Source organism: Schistocerca serialis, chromosome 5 (genome assembly GCF_023864345.2).
Source record: "Schistocerca serialis cubense isolate TAMUIC-IGC-003099 chromosome 5, iqSchSeri2.2, whole genome shotgun sequence".
NCBI lineage: Eukaryota > Metazoa > Arthropoda > Insecta > Orthoptera > Acrididae > Schistocerca > Schistocerca serialis.
In genome coordinates this window covers 507,762,104-507,788,576 of record NC_064642.1, presented here as the reverse complement: position 1 = coordinate 507,788,576, position 26,473 = coordinate 507,762,104, and the positions used below count along the sequence as shown (strand labels likewise).

The window sequence follows — 26,473 nt, the reverse complement described above, 5'->3', positions numbered from 1 at the left end:
TTTGTCCTGTATATAGTCCAAACATTTTAAGTGGAACTGTTATGCTGCTATGGGTCTGTTTTTTAAAAGTGGTGGAACAAACATTCATGATAAAGAGAGGAGTGGAAGGCCTTCTGTTGTGAGTAAAGAGCTTGTCAAGAAAACTGATGAAACGATTTGTGAATATTGAAGATACATTATTTCTAAAGTTTCTGGACAATTAATTCCTGCAAATTTCTCGAATGGTTTTGTATTAGGTTGACAATGATAACTTAAGCTACCGCAAGTTCTGTGGTTGGTAGCTACTGGAATAGATCAGTGGTCCACAGAACCAAATGAATGGATTCTACCTTAGACTTCCTTTCATGCCACAAAGTGGAAGGAGAAGATTTTTGAAAGAATTGTGACTGATGACAAAACTTGTGTGGCATATGTAAATGCTGAAGTGGAACAATAGTTGATGGCTTGCAGCCATACCAATTCTCCATGCAAGTTGAAGAAAGCCCACCAAATTTCATCACTGAAGAGAGTTACGGCTATGGTTTTTTGGGATGCTGAAGGAGTTTTGCTGGTTGAATTTCTGGAGTGTGAAGTGATTATCATTTCAAATGTTTACTATGAAACTTTAGAAGAAACTTAAGCAAGCCATTCAAAATTAATGCTATGGTATGCGGTCATCTGGTGTTGTATTTTTGCCTGACAACACATGTCTTCACAGTGCCCAAACAAACTCTAGAAATTCTGAAGCAATTGAAATGGGGCATTTCTGTTCATCTTCCACACAGCTCATACTTAACACCACATGATTTTCATCTCTTTACTTGCATGAGGAAGTGGCTTGCTTTGCAGCACTTTGATGAAAATAGCTAACTTCAAAATTCCATGAAAGATTGGCTGCATGCCCAGGCAGCAGAATTTTATGTAGAGGGAATTTTTAAATTAGTGAAACACTATGACAAATCCTTGAATTTAAATGGTGACTATGTTGAAAAATAGCAAGAAGCTGTAGTTTTAAGATGTATGTAATAACTTTTTTCCCTGCAAGTTTTTACTTACAGCCAAATGGAGGTTACTTTTCAAATATCTCTCTTACATTTACTGGTTTGTTTGGGAGTATGTTTATAATAATGTTTCACAGTCAAATTCATTACAGCTTATGTTCTTATTTATTGCATCACACATGTGTACAAATTCATTGTGTCACAGCGACAACATTTAACATAATATTTAGACAGGTGGAAATGGTATTTTTCAAGAATTTTTACTGTGGCATTTAATTTCAGATGTAAACCGAGCATTCCAAGTTGCTGCACAGAAAGTTCTAATGACCGATGAGGCAGCTCTTGACAAATTTTGTTTTTTCCTTCCGGGAAGAGCTGAAGGAGTTGAAATAAAAGGTATAAGATGCAGTTAATTTTATGAGTCCAAATACACGAAAACAGCATAGTTTTTGTAAAGTAGCACATTACTTGACATTGACAGTTTTCTTATTAAAAACAATATAATATACTTCAGGGTGTTTATTTTATAACCAAAACTTATCCTTACAACAAATATTGGTTTTAAGATCACATTGCTTTTACAAGGGAAAGTTCATAAGATGAAGGGGACAATGTTGAAGTAAGTGAGCACGATAGTCATGTGTGGTCACCTCTTTAAGGGACAAATCTTGAAATTAATTTCCTACGTAAGATAACTGTATGAGTAAAGATGAGCAGACTAAATGGCAGATAAAACCAGTTAGTTATAAGGGAAGACCCAAAAGCCATTACGTTGTTTCCCATAAATCAGGTTCTTTAGTGCTGGCCCCAGCAGCAAAGACTCCCATAGCCATCTTTTCTCTTTAGGTTTGATGATAAATTAAAAGGTACCATTGTTATGTAGATTTATGTGCATCAGGTTACCTTCCATTAGGGAAGTGGATGCACTCAGCGACTGTTACGTGATTTATAAATTATAGAGCACAGCAATCAGTTGTCTATTTTTAGGTTTTATTACGCAAATCCAGATTTTGGCTAGTGCCTAGCCATTATCAATGCACTATTTTTTAATCTCAATGCATGATAGTTCCCTGTTGTTCGGGCATCAGTCACAGTTCTTTGAATACTTTGAAAGAACTACGACTGATTCCCAAACAACAGGGAACTAACATGCATCGAGATTAAAAAATAGTGCTTTGATAATGGCTAGGCACTAACTGAAATCTGGATTTGCGTAATAAAACCTCAAAAAAAGAAAAAAGACTGATTGCTGTGCTCTATAATTTATAGATACATTTATATGCATTTGACGAACTTTTGTTGACGGTATGACGGACCTCATGATGTCCAAGATAAAAACTGTGTGGAGATGAATGGCTGTGTGGGCCTCCTGCTATATGAAGGAACTTGAAAAGCATTACATGTGAATTTAACAAATGTGTGGGATATGGATGGACCTCCTGTATTTCCAGTTACTATGCTATAGAGAAGATTACTGTTTTTACTTTGCTTTTGTGGAAAAAAATACTCTGGACCTCTAGGCATGAGAGGGAAAAGACTGATAAGTTAGCTACATTGTATGAAGTCATCACACCATTGCTAGATATGTAATTGAAGTTGTATTCTCCTGATGAATATGCAACAATTGATGAGCAACCCATTCCGTTTTGAGGAAAGTGTTCCTCCTGACAATATGTGTCAAATACGCCAAAGAAGTATGCCACAAAGGTTTCTGCTTTGGCAGACTCTAGAACATTCCATCTAATGAATTTTTAAATTTGTCTTGTTATTTCTGTAATAGGTACAGACAGAGAAGTGGTATACCAGTGTGCCTCTTGCAAGAATTCTATTGAAGAAAATGTTGATGTTAGTCAGAATATCATGTACGAACAAACAAGATGCCCCCCCCCCCCATTTTTTTTACAATACACAAAGAATTGTAGCTTCAAGTGTATTCAGTTCTACAAGAATTGTGACACTGTTGTCATATGTTCCAGCCAAATCTCCACAATGCATGATGACCGAAAGATCAATGAAAACAGAGCCTCTCAGAAAAGGCTGGAACTTGTAAAGTTTTACAACCATACAAAAGGTGGAGTAGACCATCATTACAATTTGTTTTTCACTTGGTAAAGTGTCGGCTCTGAATTCATATGCCCTATACAAATTGAGCTCTGTTAATAAAGTTACAAGATGTGAATTTCTGCAGAATGTGGCTACGGACATGCTAATTGACTGCGTTGTCCAGAAGGATGAATAGTTCTTATAAACATCAAGATCTACAAGAAAAAGAAAATGTAGCTTTATCTAGAAGGGAGAGTGGTGACAGTACACAAGTGTGCGTAAAAAAAAGGGGGGGGGGGGCACTACAACTGCCTAGAAAAGAAGGTGGTGTCGTCATAGAAATCCAAGTACAAATGAGGGAGAGCATTTCTGAGTATGTGTGGCGTGTTCCAAACGTGTATGTAAAACCACACCAAGGTGATTTGAACATCCTGTTAAGATGACAATGAAAAGTGAATATTTTATATTATGTAACATGTAAAATATTATGTTTCTCTCTGAAAATGTTTCTGAAGCTTCTTCTTAAGAGATCAGTTATGTACAATTAAAAGATGATCAAAATATCAATGATATTGGTATTATCATTTCGTAAGTGAAACCTTCTCCAAGGAAGTTGCCGTGGTGGGATGGTTTGTGTGCCTCAATGATAGAGATAGCCCTTCTGTAGATGAGACCGCAATGGAACTGTATTTGTTGAGAGGCCAGGAAACATGCTTCCTCAAGAGGGGTTGCACCCTTTTCGGTAGTTGCAGGGACAACATCTGAACGATTGACTGATCTGGCCTTTTAACTTCAACCAGCAAGGTCTTGCTGTCCTGGTATTGTGAGTGGCTGAAAGCAAGGGGAAGTACAGCTATTAATTTTCCAGAGGGCATAAAGCTCTACTGTATGGTTAAATATTGATGCATCATCTTGAGTAAAATATTCCGGAGGTAAAATTCAAATCTTTGGGCAGAGTCTACTCAGGAGGATGTCATATCAGGAAAAATTAAAACTGACGTACTCCTGGCTGAGAATGGAACATTAACTCCCTTACTGGGGCAGGTAAATTAGAAAACTAAAAAAGGAAGTGGATAGGTTGAAGTTGGATGTAGTGGGAGTTAGTGAAGTTTCATGACAGTAGGAGCAGGACTCCTGGTCAGGTGGATACTGGGTTGTAAATACAAAATTGAGTAGAGGTAATGGAATAGTGGGTCTAATAATGAATAAGAAAATAGGAACAGGGGTAAGCTACTATGAACAGTAAAGTGAACACATTATTATAGCCAAGATAGATGTGCAGTAAAACCAAGAACTGCCCCAATTTAATCCCCATACCAGAGAGAAGATTATAGAAATGAGTGTCAGTAGTGTTGAGACCAGCTGAAATTACTAAAACTGAAGAAAGCTGTAGGTCACAATGGAATCTCTATCAGATCATATGCTGGGTTTGCAACTGAGTTAGCATGTCTTTTGATTATAATCTATCATAGATTCCTTGAACAAAACACCATGCTCAGTTGTCAGAAGAAAGCACAGGTCACACCTGTTTACAAGAAGGTAGAAATGATCCACAAAACTATTGCCAGGTATCCTTGACATTGATTTCTTGTAGAATCTTAGAACATATTCTCAGGTCAAACTTAATGAGGTATCTCAAGCAAAATGACCTCCTCCATGCCAATCAGTATGGATTCGAAAATGTTGATTATGCGAAACCCAACTCATACTTTTCTAACGTTCCATACCGAAAGCTTTTGATCAAGGCATTTGGGTAGATTCAGTATTTCTTGATGCCCAGAAAGCATTTGACTCAGTACCACATCTATGCTTATTGTCAAAACTATGGTCGTGTGTTGTATCAAGTGAAATTTGTGTCTGGATTGAGGATTTTTTTGGTAGAGAGTATGCAGCAGGTTGTCATGGATGGAGAGTCATCATCAGATATAGAACTAACTTCAGGTGTGCCCCAGGGAAGTGTGTTTGGAGCCTTGCTGTTCATATTATATACTAAGAACCTTGTGGACAATGTTAGTAGCATCCTCAGACTTTTTGCAGATGAGGTTATCTGTAATAAAGTATTATCTGAAAGAAGCTGTATAAATGGATGATTTCAAAGTGGTGCAAAGATTGGCAACTTGCTTTAAATATTAAGAAATATGATTTTGTGCACTTAACAAAGTGGAAAAATGACTATAATATCAGTGTATCACAGCTGAATCAACCAAACTTGGTGTAACACTTTGTAGGGATATCAAATGCGACAATCACATAGGCTCAGTCGCGGATAAAGCAGGTGGTAAACTTCACTTTATTAATAGAATACTGGAGTAATGCTATCAGTCTACAAAGGAGATGCTTGCAAATCATTTGTGTGACAAATCATACTGTTCAGGTGTGTGAGACCCATACATAAGAGGACTAACAGGGGATATTGAACATATACAGATGATGGCAGCATGAACAGTCACAGATTTGTTTGACCCATGGGAGAGTGTCACAGAGATGCTGAAGAAACTGTACTGGCAGTCTCTTGAAGATAGATGTAAACTGTCCCAAGAAAGCCTACATACAAAGTTTTATGAACCAGCTGTAATTGTTGACTCTAGACACATACTACAACCCCTTATTTATCACTCACATTAGGATCCTGAGGACAAGATTAGATTAATTACAGCATGCACAGAGGTATTTAAATATTCTTCCCATGCTCCACATGTGAATGGAACTAGAAAAAAAACTCTAATAACTGGTTCAGTGGGACGTACTCTCTAGAGGTGGGCCAAACGGTTATTTTGGAGTAACCAGTATTATGGTTAAAGTTATTTTTGACCATTATTCTTAACAGTTATTTATAACTCTCAGTTATTTTTCACTACCAAATACTCCAGATAGGGCTACAGCTAAAATAATGAAGTAGGTGGAATCCATCAGTTTAGTTATCAGTATAATTATGACTACGAGTAGTGCAAAGTGGCATGAATATCATGTGAATCATGTGATAATCTTAGCTAATTAACTGTCCTGTACATTTCAGTTGATGTTTGAACAGTTATTGGTGTTTCATATTGTACGTATGTAGGATATTGGTCGCTATTAAAAATATTATCCTAGCAGCTGCAACAGAAAGTACACGGACCTTCACCACAGCACTGTTTAAGTGCTGTTTTAAGTATGAACCAATACATAAGCTGAATACTGTAGGTAAAATTCGAAGCTTAATTTCTTGTGTTGTTCGCTTAATAGAATAAGTGTATGGCCTTGTAATACAACAAAAAATATACATAACATGAGAGATTCATTTACTCTTGTATGATATAGTCTATTCAAAGAAAGTGTGAGTACACTAATCTAAGTTTAATGCGAAATTTGAGGGTCTTAAAGTTTTTTGGTGGTAGTACGACTAAATTACATTTCTCCAAGCATTCGATTTGTTGTGTATCTCTGAAGTTTAGGATTATTGTATGCAGAATTCCAGCGGATGATTGGTTGTGTTGACCTCATAAAGGTAACAGATTTAAACGATTCAGAAGTCATTATTATACCTTTTTTACTCTGTTAATCTAATTCTTCTCTGGGTATTCAAATTGTGAGAGTATGAATTAATAGTATTGATGTTGGGAATATGAATCTGCATTAAGTTTTTAGAAATTTCTCAGTAACATAGTTCCTCTTCTGAGGAATACTTTACATGTCAACTCCATGTTTTTTCCCCTTCTGTCACAAATATAAGGCAATAATAAAAACTTCATCTCTCAGTGCCACCTGCCTGCTTTGACTTTTTTTTCTTTTTACAATTTAATATAATGACAGTTAAATGTCAGAATATGTAACAGACTAATTCATGGATGTGGAATGTGAGCAATTAAAATGAAGGGCTAAGTTTTGCACATAACAGAACCTCAACACAGCAGTGAGTGCACTTGACAAAACATTTTTTAATGTTGCTTAATATAATAGAAAATGAACTGACCTGAGTCTGTTTGGAAACAAAAAAGCATATATTATTCAAAAACATTCACATAGTATGCACAAGTACTAGTAAGCCCTAATATAAGTAAATCTATACTTTTATTTCAATACCATTGACTAAGTATCTGACATGATTATTGTTGTAAGCATACCTGTTGAGAAGATATTCAACTATTTTCAATTTTTAGTTCACCTACAAGACGCAAATATTTCAGTAAGTGTAAAACACAGGGTTGCCACAAGTTCTGGAAATCAGGGAATTTCAAACATGTCAGGTAAATCAGGGAAATATCAGGGGAATTTGAAAAAAAAAAAGTGGAAAAATCTCACTTTTTGTCTCAGTAGATGGAATGGTTTGTTTACTGAGAGATCATGCATCATCTCTGGTTGGGTGCAGCTGAGAACATTTGCAACTTCCCTACTCCCTCATCCTTACTGCTTCGCCCTTTCCTACCACTCCCCATAGTTTGTAGTTGGTGCTGCCACCACTTCTTGCTGCTAGTGTAGTAGCAGGCTGGGTCTCTTTGTTTTGTAGCATAATGCGGCTGATTTTCGTGGTTTATCCATGGACCCAGGACCGGGGTGCTCTTCAGCAGGCAGAGGCCATGGGTGATGAATTTCAGGAATTGTGACTGTCTCACCACGACAACATTGTATAGTGTGGCATTTTATAGATATTTTATTTATTGTAGCACATTTTGGCACTTCAAAAGTAGTTTCTATGTTAGAAAGTATGGACGGTAAGCAGAGAAAAATTGTACCAGTCGCTGGTGGTTTGTACGCAATATACTCGTATATTTCTCGAAAGAAAAATTACACATTACCATTAATAATAGATATAACACAGTGGGTAATAACCGACAATAACAAACATAGTAGTGCCGGCCGGAGTGTCCGTGCGGTTCTAGGCACTACAGTCTGGAACCGCGTGACCGCTACGGTTGCAGGTTCGAATCCTGCCTCGGGCATGGATGTGTGTGATGTCCTTAGGTTAGTTAGGTTTAAGTAGTTCTAAGTTCTAGGGGACTGATGACCACAGCAGTTAAGTCCCATAGTGCTCAGAGCCATTTGAACCATTTGAACATAGTAGAACCAACATTTTATTGGTGGTCACCTATAGTTTTAGTTTACATAACTCGTCCCTGCCTTGTACATTTCTTTCAAGAGGCCCACTTTTTTGTGAGTTTATTTCTGAAACCAGTGAAGGTATTTTAAATCTGTGTAATTACTCCAAGGAAATGTGTGTTTTTATCACCAGATGTGTTTCGCTTTATTGAAATAAAATAGCAATAGTGGTCTTAATGAAACACACATACCATTTGCCTCGCTTTCTCCATCTAAAAACAGTTCATTACAAAAGATGTTGATGTTAGTATTAAGATTTTTGCTCACACGTGGGAGAAATACAGAAGTCCTTACACGTTTTGCAAACTTATGTCTTACCCGTGAGATGTCTAAATTTGTCATGGAAAAGTGCTAAAACTTGTCTGGAAATCGGGGAAATATCGGGGAATTTCACTTGGGGAAAATTGTGGATACCTAGAAAACCCCTAAAAAATATTAAAATGTGGCATACTCTACAATATTTCATAGCTTTCCATGTATAAGACTATTTCTAGTACTACTAGCCTAGTGGCAACAACACAGAGAAAAGCAAGAACCTTCCAATGCAGTCAAAGGCTGGAAAGAGAGTGACACCTGTTCCAGAACTACAAGAAATGGAGAGAATAGAATCCTGTTAGTTGTATAATCTCTGGAACCCCCGATGGCCAGCAATTGTTTCCATAGCAATATGAAAATGTCTTGTTCACTCCTGTAACTATCCTCTCTGGAAATATCACCAGGTTCTATGACCTTTAATCAGAGTCAGGAACAGTTACCAACTTCCAGGTTACCTGTAGCGGTAGCCCGTTAACAGCCAGAGAGTTTGAGAACTGCCAGAGAAAAATACCGACCTCTGACAGTTACTTCCATAGTCACACGAATTCTTAATGGTAACTATTTGTACTACCCGCCCAAACTACATTGACACACACAGAGGTGACTCAACAGAATGAACATACATAGCAATACCTTTGTGGTCACTCCTATCAGCCACCATGCTCACATTAACTTTATTTAATTGTTTGTGCTGAAAGTAGTGAGAGCACAAGAAATAGTACACAGTACTATCAACAGATGGTGCGCGATCTCACAGTTATTTCCATGGTGTATAGAACACCTTCCAGGTGGTCTATCCCTCTCCATCGAAGCCAGATTTCAAATGAGTTGCCAACTCTAGTACTCTCTGCCATGCAGAGTATAGATATAGATATAGAGGTAGACACCAACACCCACCACAGTAATGCAACATGATGAAGGGACTGAAGAAATCTGTGATGATGTAAACAAAATTATTCAGCTAGTTAAGGGGTACCAAAATTTAATAGTGATGGGGGACGGTAATTTGTTAGTAGGAAAGTGATAGTAGAAAAGGAAGAGAAGGAAAAATAATTGAGGATGTGTACTTGGAGAAAGGGATGAAAAAGCAAGCCACCTGGTAGAATTTTGCACAGAGCATAACTTAATCATCCATAACATTTGATTTAAGAGTCATGAAAGAAGATTGTGTGCGCATAAAAGGCCTGGAGACACTGTGAGGTTTCAGACCGATTATATAATAGGAAGACACAGATTTTGGATACAGATTTTAAACTTTAAGACCATTTGAGGGGCAGATGTGGACTCTGACCACAGTTTGTGCTTATGAACTGTAGATTAAATCAGAAGAAACTGGAACAAGGTATTAAATTAAGTATTTGTCACCTGGATAAGTTGAAATAACCAGAGATTGTTGAGAGCTTCAGAGAATGCATTAGGCAATGACTGACTGAAACAGGGAAAGGAATACAGAAGGAGACAAATGGGTAGTTTTGAGAGACGAAATATTGAAAACAGCAAAAGATTTAAGGCTGAAAAATGTAAAAAGATAAGGCTTCGTAGATGTCCTTGGATATCAAAGGAATTTAACTGATGAAAGGAGAAAATCTAAAACTGTAGCCAATGAAGCAGGCAAAGGGGAACATAAACGTCTAAAAATTGAGATTGATGGAAAGTGCAAAATGGTTAAGTGCAAGACAGATGTAAGTCTATGAAAGCGTATATAACTAGAGGAAAAATGGATACCATCTTCAGGAAGGTAAAAGAGACCTGTGGAGAAAAGAGAAGCAGCTATATGAATATCAAGTTTTGATGGAAAACCAGTACTAAGCAAAGAAGGGAAAACACATAGGTGGAAGGATTATATATGAGGGACTGTGCAAAGGAAATAAGTTGAAGGTAATACTATAGAAAATGAAGAGGACATGGATGAAGATGAGATGGGACATATGATACTGCAAGGGGAATTTGACAGAGCACTGGAAGGTGTAAGTTTAAACAAGGCGCTTGGAGTAGATGATGATGATGATGATGATGATGATGATGATGATGATGATGATGATTAAAAACTACTGATACCTTCTACATATATTTTCCTTAAGCCATCTTATGATGTGTAGTGCAGTGTAGCACTGCTAGACACTTCCTATCCTGTTCCCTTTGCAAACAGAGCAAGAGAAAAACAACTGCCTGTATGCCTCCCTATAGACCCTAATTTCTTTACACTAAATGCATGTTGGGGACAGTAGAATTGGTCTGCAGTCAGCTTTTTCCGAACCTTTTGGAGAGCCAGCCACGAAAAAACTATTCCAGGTGGTGTGCAAGATGTGTGAGACAGTCAAAATATCCTCAGACTTCAAGAAGAATATAATAATTCCAATTTTAAAGAAAGCAGGTGCTGTCAGTTGTGAATATTTCTGAACTATCAGTTTTAATAAATCATTGTCACAAAATAATGACACAAATTATTTTCAGAAGAATAAAAAAACTGGTAGAAGCTGACCTCAGGAAGTATCAGTTTGGATTCTGGGTAGATGTAGGAACACACAAAGCAATACATATTCTACAACTTCTCTTACAGGATAGGAAAGGCAAACTTATGTTTATAGCATTTGTAGATTTAGAGAAAGCTTTTGACAACGTGGACCGGAATACATTCTTTGACTGAAGGTAACAAGGGTAAAATACAGGGAGCAAAACATTATTTACAAGTTTACCGGCAGACAGCAAATGTAAGAGTCAAGTGGCTTGAAAGGAATGAGTGGTTGAATAGGGAATGAGACAGGATTGTAGCATATCCCGTACATTATTCGATCTGTGGACTGAACAGGCAGCAAGGGAAACCAGAGCAAAATTTGTATAAAGGTAATGGAATGTAGTCGAATTATATGAGATGATTTGGAGGGAATTAGATTAGGAAATGAGACACAAAAATTAGTAGATGAGTTTTGCTGTTTGGACAGTATAATAAGTGATGATGGCCGAAGTAGAGAGAATATAAAATGTAGACTGGCAAAGGGAAGAAAAGTGTTTCTGAAGAAGAGAAATTTGTAAACATTTAATATAGACTTAAGTATTAGGAAGTCTTTTCAGAAGTTATTTTTGTGAAGTGTTGCCTTGTATGGAAGTGGAAATGTGGATGATAAATGGTTCAGACGAGACTAGGAATAGAAGCTTTTGAAATGCGATGAAGCTACAGTAGAATGCTGAAGGTTAGACAGAGAGATTGGGTAACTAATGAGGAAGTGCTGAATATAATCGGAGAGAAAAAGAAATTTGTGGCACAGCCTGACTAAAAAAAAGTGATCAGTTGGTTGGACACATTCTGAGACATCAATGTATCATCAGTTTAATATTGTAGGGAAAGGGGGAGAGGGAGTAAAACTGTAGAGGGAGACAAAGAGAAGAATACAGTAAGGAGGTTCAGATAGATGTAGGTTGCAGTAGCTACTTGAAGATAAAGAGGCTTGCACCAGATAGTGTAGTATGGAGAGCTACATCAGACCAATCTTTGGACTGAAGACCACAACAACAATGCAAGGGAATAAAAATCTACAATTTAAGTATATATGTTTCTGATATTGAAATATCATTCATTTGCTTAAAAGTTAGTATACAAGCAAAAGTTAGGGCTATAATATGTAATCTCATGTGACACAACATGTAATTGGTTGCAATATGTATGAAGACTGATTGCTAGATACACAACTTTTCTAGTGTCACCCTGTGTTTCCTATGTATATTTATCATATGTGATGTTTTTGTATAAGGCTGTGTTCACACTGACATGCTAAGGAATTTGTGATAAATAAATAGTCACATCTGATTTGATCATTTTCTGTTATTACAGGAAATGGATGGGAATTATTAAGCTTGAAATATAAAGTAGATTGGCCATTGCATTTAATGTTTACTGATGAAGTACTCAGGAACTATGATCGCCTTTTTAGCTTTCTGCTGCATGTTAAGAAAACACAATATGACCTTCATCACATCTGGAATGATCATATGAGCATAAAAAATATGTAAGTCCATGATCTACTCATAGCTATTTTTTGTTTCTGGCGTGAAGATTATGTGGTTAACCTCTTGAGTTTTTTGATTTTTATTATGAGTAGGAACCCAGAAGAAAATGTAATTTCATAATAAATCGTTCCTTTATTTTTAGATAATACAAATTGATTATTGTTCAAGATAATCATTCATTTGATCCAACACATTAGTTTATATTTGTTTTTCTTTCTGAAGCATCTCTCAGGTATTGGCAATTTATGCCTTTTATTGGATCTGTTGGTTTTCTGTTTATCTCTTCCGTTCCCTGAAGAATGTTTCTTTTGAATATTTGCTTTATTCAGGGTAATATAAAAAATCAGACAGAACTATTTTGAATGAATATTAAGTTGTTGTGCTCCACTGTACTTTTTTTAAATAGAGAGTAATACTCACGCACTGTGGCTTCGTTGTGGTGTAGTCACTGTTCCCGTTATCACAGTGTGAGTCAGTCTACATCACTACATAATACAAATGTGTAAGATTTTTAAAATAAAATACTACCATCTTACATACAGGATGTCCATAATTAAAGTTCAGTTTCAAAATGCTGTAGAAAGAGAACCACTGCTTCGAATGATGCCAGATGTGAACAGTAAATTGTTGACACAGCAGGAAATGCCATTATAAATGACACTATAAGTGTCTTAATGTAAATGTAGTCGGCTACAAATGGCAGATGAATCACAATATGACATTGTGGCCCTGTTAGTTAGGTAACCCCATCCATTACGGTAAGATCGTACCACATCAGATGGAAAAAAGTGGTTTTTAATTGTCAGAGGCCGAAAATTGCATAAAGAGCAAAATGAAAACAGTTTTTAATTTTCCTGGCGCCAAAAACAACATAAAAATTAAAATGATGTATGCTTCTTATTACCATGAGACTTACACAAAACATGTTCAGCATGCTGTGCACTGTCTTCTGCCACAATCTGAAATTGAGAAACAGCATGTTACACAACAGATCGGAGTGTGTCGGGGGTCACATTCAGAATGTGTTGCACAGTGCATGCCTTCAGTTCAGCTAAGTTTGTTATTGGGGCACTGAGCACAACTTTTTTCAGAATTTCCCACAGCTGCAAGTCACACAGATTAAGATCAGGTGATGTGGGCAGCCAGGCTGTAGGGAAATGATGGCTGATAATTCTAGCATTTCCAAAATGCCTCTGCAGCAGCCACTTCACTGGCTGATCATTGTATGGAGGAGTACCATCTATCCACATGTTGAAGGATTGGAATGGTGTTGGTGATCTAATGACTCTCATAGTGTTTACCAGTGATGGTACACGTAACAAAATGCAAATTGACAGGTCTGTGATAAACATTGGCGCAACCCACACCACATAATCACCTTTGCAAAAAGGAGTGGTACTGGTGGATGTGCATGCAGATTTTCTGTTGTCCACATCCTGCAGTTCTGCATATTGACATGTCCTTGGAGATTGAAATGTTCCATGGGCATTCATTATCTGCTTCCACGTGAGCAAGAAAGTCGAGAGAGAATATTTGTCTTGCTGGCAGGTCAGCAGGAAGCAACTCCTAAACATGGATGATTTTGTATGGATAACGATGCAGGATGTTTCACAGGATTTCATACACCATGTTCACAGGCATGTCCAATGTTCAAGCAATTCTCTGTGCAGTCCGTGTTCGCACACCCCCGTGTGACCCCTCCTACAGTGCTGTGGCCACATATTCAACAGATGTCGCATCAAGTGCTTTCTGCCAGGATTGGGGCATCCTGAGACTTTAAGAAGACAGAAGGTAGCCAGTAACAACATGAGGTAGTAAATAACATTGCAGTGATTCAAATTAAGGATTTCATGACTCTGTACTCACATGCAAACAATAGCATGTGCTCTAGGAAGTTCAGGACAATTTATTTTCTGAACAGGCAGAATGGGAGATTCACTACATCTGAGCCACAGTCCATCATAATACTCTTCAGAATGCAACAGATCCGCTGTGAACCATGCAAATGGCGGTCATGCAGAAATCAGCCAAAACTGCAGTTGGCATTTTGAAGCTGACCTCTTTACACAGAGGCCTGTGGTGTTTCATGGAGAAACATTGGGAATGGGGGCCATGATGAATGGAGCACCTTTTGTTTTTCTTACTGTTAGTGACTCTTTAATGATGAACATGACAACTAAGGTGTTTTCATCTGGGGAGAGTATAGAAAATGAAACAATCCTACCTTTGCTCACAAAACAATATAATATCAAGTTTTAATCTATTTTAAATCATTTCTTCTGGGCAATCCTTCTATTCTATTGATGAATTTTTTCTTACAAACTGGCAGCCAGTTAAAAAATTATATAAATTTAGTTGCATAAATAGGAATAAAAATAATAATGTGTTCATTAGTGTTACAACTAATCGTGTGTGTGTGTGTGTGTGTGTGTGTGTGTGTGTGTGTGTGTGTGTGTGTCTATAGACTGGTTCCACATCATTTCAATAAAAGAATCATTCAAATGATGTGTGAAACATATAACTAACTGTCACACTGCACTACAAAAAATCCTGTCTTTTTCAAATCTTGTAATCATTTTCTCCAGACCCATAGCAGACATTGGACTAATGCCTTTTTTCATACCCTTGGGTGTCCAGAACTTTGACAGGGCTGCAGTTGCACATTCACCATCCTTGTAAAAGAACTTTACCAGCAGAGCCCAATCCTTCATGGGGACAGTCATGATTTCTGGCTCGGACACAAACTGAGGAACACCTGTGTACTGCGTGTCTGTTGGTGCGCACATTCTGATGCTTACAGTGCCATCTGTTGGTCAAATTTTCGTTAAAGTTTTTTTATTCCATAGTGTTTCCACCTGTGCCAATACTGTGCTGTTCAAATCTAATGATATTCTGAACAATGGTTCTCTTTCTACAGCATTTTGAAACTAGAACTTTAATTGTGGACACTCCGTCCAGATTAAATTGGTAGCTCTGAAAAAGCTGCTCGACCATTAGCTGTGTGCACTATGTGTGTACTTCTAAGACCGCTATCAGGTTAGTGATAGAGCAGTTTTTTTATTGATGGTACTTGGGGTTTAGTTTAATTGAATGGAAAAGAATGCGACAATTGCCTCAGTTTTAGAGAATATACTGTGTTTAAAAATTGTGGATTATAATTGTTAGTATTACTACAGAAAGAAGTAAAAGGATGCTTCCCTTCACTAGTCACATGATGTATGTTTCAGACAATTCTCAATTGTTGAAATTCAAAGTCTTGTCAGTGTTCCAAGCTTATGTTTACTCTGATACAATTGCAGATGGTGCAATGTACAAACAGTGTGATCTAGAGGAATCTATGGCACCCTGAGACTTTGAGAAGACAGAAGCTGGCCATTAACAATATGGGGTAGTAAATACCATTATAGTGTTTCAAAGTGTGATTTCATGACTTTGGACTCCTTGTTTCCTGAAAATACACAATGAAAGATTCACTACATCTGAGCCACAGTTCATCATAATAGTTGTCAGAATGCAGTTGACCTGCCATGAACCATGCAAATGGCAATGTTATACAGAAATCGACCAAAACTGTCTGCAGTTGGCATTGGCCCTTTACACAGAGGCCCGCAGTGTGTCATGGAGAAACAGTGTGGATAGGGGCATAATGAATGGATCAACTTTTATTTTTCTTACACTTAGTGACACTTTAACGATGAGCCTGATAATTGAGGTGTTTCATGTAGAGAGAGCATGCTAAATGAAACAATGCTACATTTGTTCACAAGATAATATAAGGCCAAGATGTCAAGCTGATGGTATGGGCAGTAATGATCAATAGTAGTGGTTCATGCTGTCCATAAGTACCCTTTGACATCTTAATGGTATAGAAATGAGATGAAATATAAAAGGGTCAGGCACAGGATTTTGCACTCAAACACAAAAAGAAAGAAAGCCAGACTAAGAATTGGAAGTGAACTAATTGTTGTGGCAGCTGGGCAATGGCGAACAGTTTGGGCGTAATACTGATCCTTCTGATTGGAGGAAGCCAGCTACAATGTGTGAAGTGTCAACTATCACATAATTTTAATCAGACTATATAAACACAATGGCAACTATTGGAGTGGAAAAACTGACAGATCAACTGTTGTTGGTAAGACTCAGGTACTGATAGCCACAAGCAGAGATTATGAAAGGCTATACAGAGTGGCTATAAAGATTAGGAAACGCCACAGTAATTGTAACTGGAAGAAGGAGGGTGTGGAATTAAATGGTATCTGGATTCTGATACTGATGAAAATGTGTGCCAGTCTTTGTAAAGTAGTGGAATGGGTCTCTCTTAACGAAAACTGCAATTCAAACTGTATTGAAGTACCAGATACTCTCTCATGATGTTTATGCAAAGTAGTGCAAACATATGAGGGTGCATTGTAACACTGTAAATTCAGTACTGTTAACGTGTCAGGATTGGCAAGGAAGGGAAAGCAGTTCGCACCCGTTGAGGTGATGAATTTAAATATTTTATGATAGGCATGATGAGTTATTTCAGTAAAAAGTGATTGAAGGCAGGCCTAGAGAAGCCGCCAAAACTCCTGCCCAAGAAAGCAGGAGAGGAGAGTATCTAACCGGGTCAGAAGCTGCCAGCGGAAGAGACCAAACGGTGTGTCCACTACCGGCGGCTAGCCGTGGCTCCACCCCCATGTAACCACCCCCAAACCTCCTTATTGGACAGCCAAATTGTAGACACGTGGTTCGGTAGTGTTATCTCGTCAGCAACATGTGAGTTTCAAAGTGGTTCTGTCCGGTATAATACAACGTGACTTACAAGCTGAAACTAGCTGCCAGGCAGAAGGCACTGGCAAACCTCAATTGAAATATAAAAAATTAAATTTTTATAATATTACATCCGTTCAGTAACAGCCCCCACTGTACGCCCTTCTCCCCTCCGCAGGAGTGAAGCAAGGGGACGCAAATTGACAGTTACTATGGAGCTCCTGTGAAGGATAGCCTTACATAATTTTTGACAATAAATTTTTGATGTTATTTTTTTAAATCTGCCTTTTTTCTTAGGAAAAGAATTGAAAGAATGGCAATATTTTTTGTATTAATATCTTGCGTGACAAAATTTGGACGACGGCAGATGGTGTGGGTGGTGTTGCAAGGCACTGCGAGTGGCAGAGCAAGGTGCGGCGATCAGCTGTTAGCGGTGGTAGCAGAGGAGCTCGATGGCCGCGGTGGGCTGTGGCGCACTGCAACTTCTGCTGGACCGTGTAAGTTGGGAGTTCTGGAAGGGGCGAAGCACAGATGACAAGGGGGAAGGGGATTAACATTGTTGCATTACTTCATGTGCATGCGGTGATACACTTTGTTGCTTATACCTAAAGGAGAGCCAAGCCTTTTCTTTTTGGAGGTAGTTTATTTATTTATTATCCCTTTTCTACTCGCATGGTACTCAGACCATGGCAATTTTCTACTGGACTACTACAGTATGGGGCAAAGAGAAACATAGGCGTGATATTCCCCAAGAGGCTGCTGCTCAGGGACAGCAGAGAGAGGCGACCAAAGTCGCGTAAAAAGTTCATTTCCAAAAGCTACCAATAGCAATAAACCAATAAAGATAGTTATTACAGGTGTACATGCAGAACTGAGATACTGGCGATTGTGCCAATCCGTGATATGCGTGGTGGCATGGTCTAGTGCGGTCTGCTCTGATTCTTTGTTTACCACATCGGTTAAAGATTGGATCAGCTGGGATTGTGAGTGATTGGGGAGGGATGGCCAATTGTCAGGCGATAGTAGTACCATCACACATGAAAGGGGGGAGTTGCACATTATGGGCGTAAGATAAGTGTGCAACCACTTCCTTGGTGGGGGTAGTGATATCGCAGTGAGAGCTATTAAATAGTGAACCACTACTGTTGAGTAGAACATTGTAGGGCTGTGATGCTTCAAGGTACTTGTAACACATGATAGTGGCTGGGTCGCTTGCTCAGTGAGAAACAACGTGACTTTGTACGCGTTTTTATGGGTGTGAAGGGTAAGTGTTGAACACATGTAGTACTTCCCATGTTGGCAGCTTTGCAAGGCACGCTCGGATAGGACAGAATGAGTTCGGCAGTTCTTACTGAAAACAAGGATTTCGTGAGTTTTCCACATAACATAAACTTGTACGGCAGTCCAGTATACTATACTGGAAAAATGTGGAAGCGGTAGCTTTCAAATTCACAGTTAGCACAAGTGACTGGTAGGTGAATCTTAGTATCCAAATAATCGTGGTCTTGAGCCATCTGGACACGAGCTGAACTGTAGTACAATGCGAGAGTTGCCTCTTGTATGGGATATATGATCTGTAGAGGAGCTGTTAGATGGGATGAAATATTGGTTAAGATCTGTAGAAAAAGTTCAGGTGGTTGTAGATGGGGACTTAGTTGATGTCCTAAACCGCTCTGAATGACGTCATCTAGAGAGGTAACATGTACTTGGGTGGCCTGTGCATTATATAAAAGTACCTGCAAGGTCTTCATCATCGTGAGCACGGTAGTTACGTTATTGAGTTCCTGATGGACAAAGGTGAGATCATGCTGAATTGAATGTCGCATTTTTTCATATTGGTGGACTAACTAACTAGCAGTTTCGTGTTCTTAGCGGGTGGTTGCCAATAAGTTATCCTCTATGTGGGTGAGGTGAACTTCCTGATGTATTATGGCTTCGTGGTTGTCCTTTGCCTGATGTATGACATCATTCCAGTGTTCAGCATTTGATTGATTGGACGTACAAAAAATTGTTTTTAAATTTGTACTGCCAGCATTAAACCATGCTCGCTTAGTGCAATGCAAGGGTACGGCGTTGGCTATGCTATGCTAACAGCCGTGTACTGCAAGTATCTAGAGGAACGGAAGGTTCCAAATGATTGGAAAAGAGCACAGGTAGTCCCAGTCTTCAAGAAGGGTCGTCGAGCAGAAGCGCGAAACTGTAGACCTATATCTCTGACGTCGATCTGTTGTAGAATTTTAGAACATGTTTTTTGCTCGCGTATCGTGCCGTTTCTGGAAACCCAGAATCTACTCTGTAGGAATCAACATGGATTCCGGAAACAGCGATCGTGTGAGACCGAACTCGCCTTATTTGTTCATGAGACCCAGAAAATATTAGATACAGGCTCCCAGGTAGATGCTATTTTCCTTGACTTTCGGAAGGCGTTCGATACAATTCCACACTGTCGCCTGATAAACAAGGTAAGAGCCTATGGAATATCAGAACAGCTGTGTGGCTGGATTGAAGAGTTTTTAGCAAACAGAACACAGCATGTTGTTCTCAATGGAGAGACATCTACAGATGTTAAGGCAACCTGTGGCATGCCACAGGGGAGTGTTATGGGACCATTGCTTTTCACAATATACAGGGCTATTACAAATGATTGAAGCGATTTCATAAATTCACTGTAGCTCCATTCATTGACATATGGTCACGATACACTACAGATATGTAGAAAAACTCATAAAGTTTTGTTCGGTTGAAGCCGCACTTCAGGTTTCTGCAGCCAGAGCGCTCGAGAGCGCAGTGAGACAAAATGCCGACAGGAGCCGAGAAAGCGTATGTCGTGCTTGCAGCTGTAGCGGCGCATCGAAAGCTAAGTACTAATTAATTGTTTGTGTATAGTAGTTTATTTAGGAACTTTAGTAGTCTTCAACCGGTGTTCTTGGTGTTTTCTGGTGAAATAACTTCAGAAGAAATTTTTGCGAACTGCTTTCAGTTCGTTACTGTCATTAGACGTTTGATTTTCTTTCTGTGTTAGTATTTTGTTATATTCTCATTTGTTGTTGATTAATACTGTCAGTAATAGTAGTTACTTCCCTTGTAGAGCAAGTTTGTGATAATTGTAGTCAGTTTTTAACATCTTCTTATTGTAGTAGCGGAACTTAGATAAAGTTGTTTTCTTGTTTCAATAATTGTAAAATTTTACCATGAGTGAGAAGTGTGGGCTTTGCCGTAGGTTCGTGAGTAGTGGATTGCGGTGTGAGACTTGTTCGAAGTATTTTCACTGGGGGGAATGCAGTGGGGAAGCCAGTGGGCATTCTGGTGAGATCCTCTCCTGGAACTGCAGGTTATGTAGCAAGAGTAAGTTGATAGAGGAGCAGGAGCGTAAGATCTGTGCCCTTCAGGTGCAGTTGAAAAACGCACAGGAGGAGCTAAATAGGATGAGGAGGGAGAAGGGGGTTGGGGAATGGGAGCTGGCTGTTGGCAAGAGATCTGCTAGGAGAAGGAGATTTTCAGATAGTTTTACTATTGGTGTTTGTAATAGATATGACCAACTGTCAGAGTCTAGTGGAGAGGAATCTCTAGTAGCTGTAGATGTAGGAAGTATGCAGCAGACCTCAGCAGTTACGGTGGCTAGGACAGTTGCAAAGTCTAAGAGAAAGAAGAAGGTTCTGCTGTTAGGTAGTTCTCATGGTAGAGGTGTAGGCCAGCAGTTGCAGGAAGTTTTGGGGAGTGAGTACCAGGTCACCAGCATTGTGAAGCCTAATGCAGGATTGGCTCAGGTGACTTTTTACATAGGGGGGTTATGTAGGGATTTTACTAAAGAGGATCAGGTAGTGATTGTGGGTGGGGCTGGTAATAGTATTGATAGGGATGGGGAGTATGACATAGATGGTGACCTGGAAAAGATAGCCACTCAGACTGGCAACACGAATGTGCATTTCGTGGAACTGTTTCAGCGTCACGATCGGCCTCATCTTAATACAGCCGTCAGGCGTAATAACATGAGACTTGGGGGTGCGCTGATGACAGAAGGCATGAGTCACATTTCAGTGGTGTCGGTGGAGTCTATCAGTAGGACGGGATTCACTAGACATGGCCTGCACCTCAACAGGTATGGGAAGGGGAGGTTGGCGAAACTTATAGGTGACAGCATAGGTGGGGGTGGTGGGATCACTCATGGGAAAATTCCGGTAGTTGTGGGTGTTAGAGCTGTACCTTTTTTAGATTGAAGTCAGCTGATAGGTATTCCTGCTTAAGGGAAGTCTCTCTAACAAAGAAACCACTTTCTACAAAGCTTGGGTATCCGATTAATGAGGGAATTAGTATATTTCATCAAAATATACAAGGTATTAGAGATAAAGTTAGTGAACTGCTTATAGATGTTGACTCTGAAATTATTGGTATATCTGAACACTTCTTAAATAAGGAGATAATTCAGAGGCTTCCTTTACCAGGATACAGGTTGGCTGGCAGCTTTTCTAGGAGCTCTTTGCGGTGTGGGGGAGTAGCCATGTATGTGAAAAACGGTATCCCATTTGAGTCAATTGATGTTTCAAAGTACTGCACTGAAAAGGTGTTTGAATGTTGTGCAGGTGTGGTTAAATTTAGTGGAGCTAAACTTCTTACTGTTGTTATTTATAGATCCCCAGACTCCGATTTCACAACATTTTTGCTAAAGCTAGAGGAGGTTCTTGGTTCACTTTATAGAAAATACAAAAAGTTAGTGATATGTGGTGACTTCAATATTAATTGTATAAGTGACTGTGCAAGGAAAAGGATGCTGGTAGACCTCCTTAATTCATATAATCTTATGCAAACCGTATTCTTTCCAACTAGAGTGCAAGGGAACAGTAGAACAACCATAGACAATATTTTTGTTCATTCGTCATTATTAGAAGGGCATTCTGTTAGCAAAAAGGTGAATGGCCTTTCAGATCATGATGCACAAATTTTAAGTCTAAAAGATTTTTGTGCTGCAACACATGTTAAATATAGTTACCAACTTTTTAGGAAAGCTGATCCAGTTGCTGTACAGACTTTTGTAAACCTCATCAAGGAACAAGAGTGGCAAGATGTTTATAGTGCTGATACAGTAGACGATAAATATAACGCTTTCCTGAAGACTTTTCTCGTGCTCTTTGAAAGTTGCTTTCCGTTAGAACGTTCAAAAGAGGGTACTAGCACAAACAGGCAGCCTGGGTGGCTGACTAAAGGGATAAGAATATCTTGTAGAACAAAGTGGCAATTATATCAAAACGTTAGAAACAGTCAAAATCTAAATGCAGCAGCCCATTACAAACTGTATTGTAAGGTGCTTAAAAAAGTTATTAGGAAGGCAAAAAGTATGTGGTATGCAGATAGAATAGCTAAGTCTCAGGATAAAATTAAAACCATATGGTCAGTCGTAAAGGAAGTGGCTGGTCTGGAGAGACAGGTCGAGAATATAGAATCAGTGCGTAGTGGGGATGTCCGTGTTACTGATAAGTCGCAAATATGCACAGTACTTAATAATCACTTTCTGAATATAGCAGGTGAACTAAATAGAAACCTAGTCCCAACAGGGAATCATATAGCGCTCTTAGAAAAAAGTGTTCCGAGACTGTTAACTGAAATGCTTCTCCATGATACTGACAAGAGGGAGATTGAGTTAATAATTAAATCACTAAAGACCAAGAACTCTCATGGATATGACGGGGTATCTAGCAGAATACTGAAGTATTGTTCCACGTATGTTAGCTCAGTACTTAGCCATATCTGTAACTTTTCCTTTAGGAGTGGTCGGTTTCCTGACCGATTAAAGTACTCGGTAGTGAAGCCACTTTATAAAAAGGGAGACAGGGATAATGTTGACAATTATAGACCTATTTCTATGCCATCGGTGTTTGCTAAAGTTATCGAGAGGGTTGTATATACAAGGTTACTGCAGCATTTAAATTCACATAATTTGCTGTCAAATGTACAGTTTGGTTTTAGAAATGGCTTAACAACTGAAAATGCTATAGTCTCTTTTCTCTGTGAGGTTTTGGACGGATTAAATAAAAGGTTGCGAACGTTAGGTGTTTTCTTTGATTTAACGAAGGCTTTTGACTGTGTTGACCACAAAATATTACTGCAGAAGTTGGAACATTATGGAGTAAGGGGGGTAGCTTACAATTGGTTCGCCTCCTACTTTAAGAACAGAAAGCAGAAGGTATTCCTCCGCAATATTGAGAGTGGTAATGATGTTCAGTCCCAATGGGGCACTGTTAAATGGGGCGTTCCCCAAGGGTCGGTGCTGGGGCCACTGCTGTTTCTTGTTTATGTAAATGATATGCCTTCTAGTATTACAGGTGATTCAAAAATATTTCTGTTTGCTGATGACACCACCTTGGTAGTGAAGGATCTTGTGTGTAATATTGAAACATTATCAAATAATGTAGTCCATGATATAAGTTCGTGGCTTGTGGAAAATAATTTGATGCTAAATCACAGTAAGACTCAGTTTTTACAGTTTCTAACCCACAATTCAACAAGAACTGACATTTTAATCAGACAGAATGGGCATGTTATAAGCGAGACGGAACAGTTCAAGTTCCTAGGCGTACGGATAGATAGTAAGCTGTTGTGGAAAGCCCATGTTCAGGATCTTGTTCAGAAACTAAATGCCGCTTTATTTACCATTAGAACAGTATCTGAAATAAGTGACATTTCAACACGAAAAGTAGTATACTTCGCATATTTTCATACGCTTATGTCATATGGTATTATTTTTTGGGGTAATTCTTCTGATTCAAAAAGGGTATTTTTGGCTCAAAAACGGGCTGTTCGAGCTATGTATGGTGTAAGTTCGAAAACCTCTTGTCGACCCCTATTCAATAGTCTGGGAATTTTGACATTGCCCTCACAGTATGTATTTTCTTTAATGTCGTTTGTTGTTAGCAATATTAGCTTATTCCCAAGAGTTAGCAGCTTTCACTCAGTTAATACTAGGCAGAAATCAAATCTGCATGTTGAATGCACTTCCTTGACTCTTGTGCAGAAAGGAGTGCAGTATTATGCTGCATCCATTTTCAATAAGCTACCACAAGAACTCAAAAATCTTAGCAGTAGCCCAAACACTTTTAAGTCTAAACTGAAGAGTTTCCTCGTGGCTCACTCCTTCTATTCTGTCGAGGAGCTCCTGGAAGAGCTAAAAAATTAAGCAAATTCTAGTGTTACATTCTTGATTTTCTTTATTTAAACTAACGACTTGTCGCCTGAATATGTTTCTTATATTTCATTTTATCTGTTTCTACAATCGTGTTATAATTTCATGTATTGACTCATTCCATGACCATGGAGACTTCTCCTAAATGTGGTCCCACGGAACAATAAATAAATAAATAAAAAAAAATAAAAAAAAATGCACTCACATCAGTCAGTCATAACAGTGCAACGACACTTCAGGACGAAGTTCAACAAAGATCCACCAACTGCTAACTCCATTCGGCGATGGTATGCGCAATTTAAAGCTCCTGGATGCCTCTGTAAGGGGAAATCAACGGGTCGGCCTGCAGTGAGCGAAGAAACAGTTGAACGCGTGCGGGCAAGTTTCACGCGTAGCCTGCGGAAAATTGGATCATGCCAGAACTGGAGACCGACAGCACCGACTTCATTTTTCAACTGGATGGTGCTCCACCGCACTTCCATCATGATGTTCGGCATTTCTTAAACGGGAGATTGGAAAACCGATGGATCGGTCGTGGTGGAGATCATGATCAGCAATTCATGTCATGGCCTCCACGCTCTCCCGACTTAACCCCATGCGATTTCTTTCTGTGGGGTTATGTGAAAGATTCAGTGTTTAAATCTCCTCTACCAAGAAACGTGCCAGAACTGCGAGCTCGCATCAACGATGCTTTCGAACTCATTGATGGGAACATGCTGCGCCGAGTGTGGGAGGAACTTGATTATCGGCTTGATGTCTGCCGAATCACTAAAGGGGCACATATCGAACATTTGTGAATGCCTAAAAAAAACTTTTTGAATTTTTGTATGTGTGTGCAAAGCATTGTGAAAATATTTCAAATAATAAAGTTATTGTAGAGCTGTGAAATCGCTTCAATCATTTGTAATAACCCTGTATATAAATGACCTAGTAGATAGTGTTGGAAGTTCCATGCGGCTTTTCGCGGATGATGCTGTAGTATACAGAGAAGTTGCAGCATTAGAAAATTGCAGCGAAATGCAGGAAGATCTGCAGTGGATAGGCACTTGGTGCAGGGAGTGGCAACTGACCCTTAACATAGACAAATGTAATGTATTGCGAATACATAGAAAGAAGGATCCTTTGTTGTATGATTATATGATAGCGGAACAAACACTAGTAGCAGTAACTTCTGTAAAATATTTGGGAGTATGCGTGCGGAATGATTTGAAGTGGAATGATCATTTAAAATTAATTGTTGGCAAGGTGGGTACCAGGTTGAGATTCATTGGGAGAGTCCTTAGAAAATGTACCGTATTTACTCGAATCTAAGCCGCATTCGAATCTAAGCCGCACCTGAAATTTGAGACTCGAAATACAAGGGGAGAGAAAAGTTTTAGGCTGCACCTCCAAATCGAAACAAAGTCAGTCTACTGTAATATGAGACACAATTTAGGTAGAATAAATGACGATACAGCTACAGTAGTTTCGTTCGAGTCGTAAGCTTAGCAATTAAGCTTTACCAGGTAGCCATTGCTATGCGTCAGGCGTGCTTCGTCTGGTTTGAATCAGTTGCTTATTTTTCTTTGATCTGATAAGTGCCGTTCTCTTTGTTATAGGTGTTTACGTCACTCTAGGCTGAAAATGCATTATTGTACTGTGTCATGCATTGTTTGTCGCATTCTGATAATAAGTGTTTACGACCTGTCGCCGCTCGCGGCTTGGCTTGCTTTTGTGCGCGCTACCGCCGCTTACAATAGGAAAAAGAGAGGAATTGTCTCATTAGTGAAACAATGGCAAGAGACTGCTATTTGTTGTTACTTACAGTGCTGCTTTCTTTGCTAATGATCAACAAGAACCAAATAATAGACTGCGTATGATAGATGTTCTGAACGAGAGTTTAGCTAAAATTTTTCTCCGTTTGAAAATCTTTGCAGACGCCTCTTTTGTACATTATGTTCTGCACAGAAATTAGTCATCTTAGATTTAAAAATCTAGTCAATTGCCGTACTTCATTTCTGATTGTATCACTATTAGGCATAAGAATAATACGAATATAAACATGACATGATATGTATATTCTTCCACATTTGCTGCTGTCTCACACTAGTTTTGTAGGTTATTAGGCAGACAGGATTTAAATGAGATA

General features: G+C 38.8%; 1 protein-coding gene across 1 annotated transcript in view; it reads left to right on the top strand.

Moving 5' to 3' along the window:
- Positions 1–26,473, top strand: part of LOC126481466 (gamma-tubulin complex component 4) — a 178,004-nt gene that overhangs the window by 127,155 nt on the left and 24,376 nt on the right. Inside the window, exons 9-10 of the mRNA XM_050105242.1 lie at positions 1,263–1,376; positions 12,244–12,418. Coding sequence (XP_049961199.1) covers positions 1,263–1,376; positions 12,244–12,418 — 289 coding nt within the window. The remainder of the gene's footprint in view (positions 1–1,262; positions 1,377–12,243; positions 12,419–26,473) is intronic.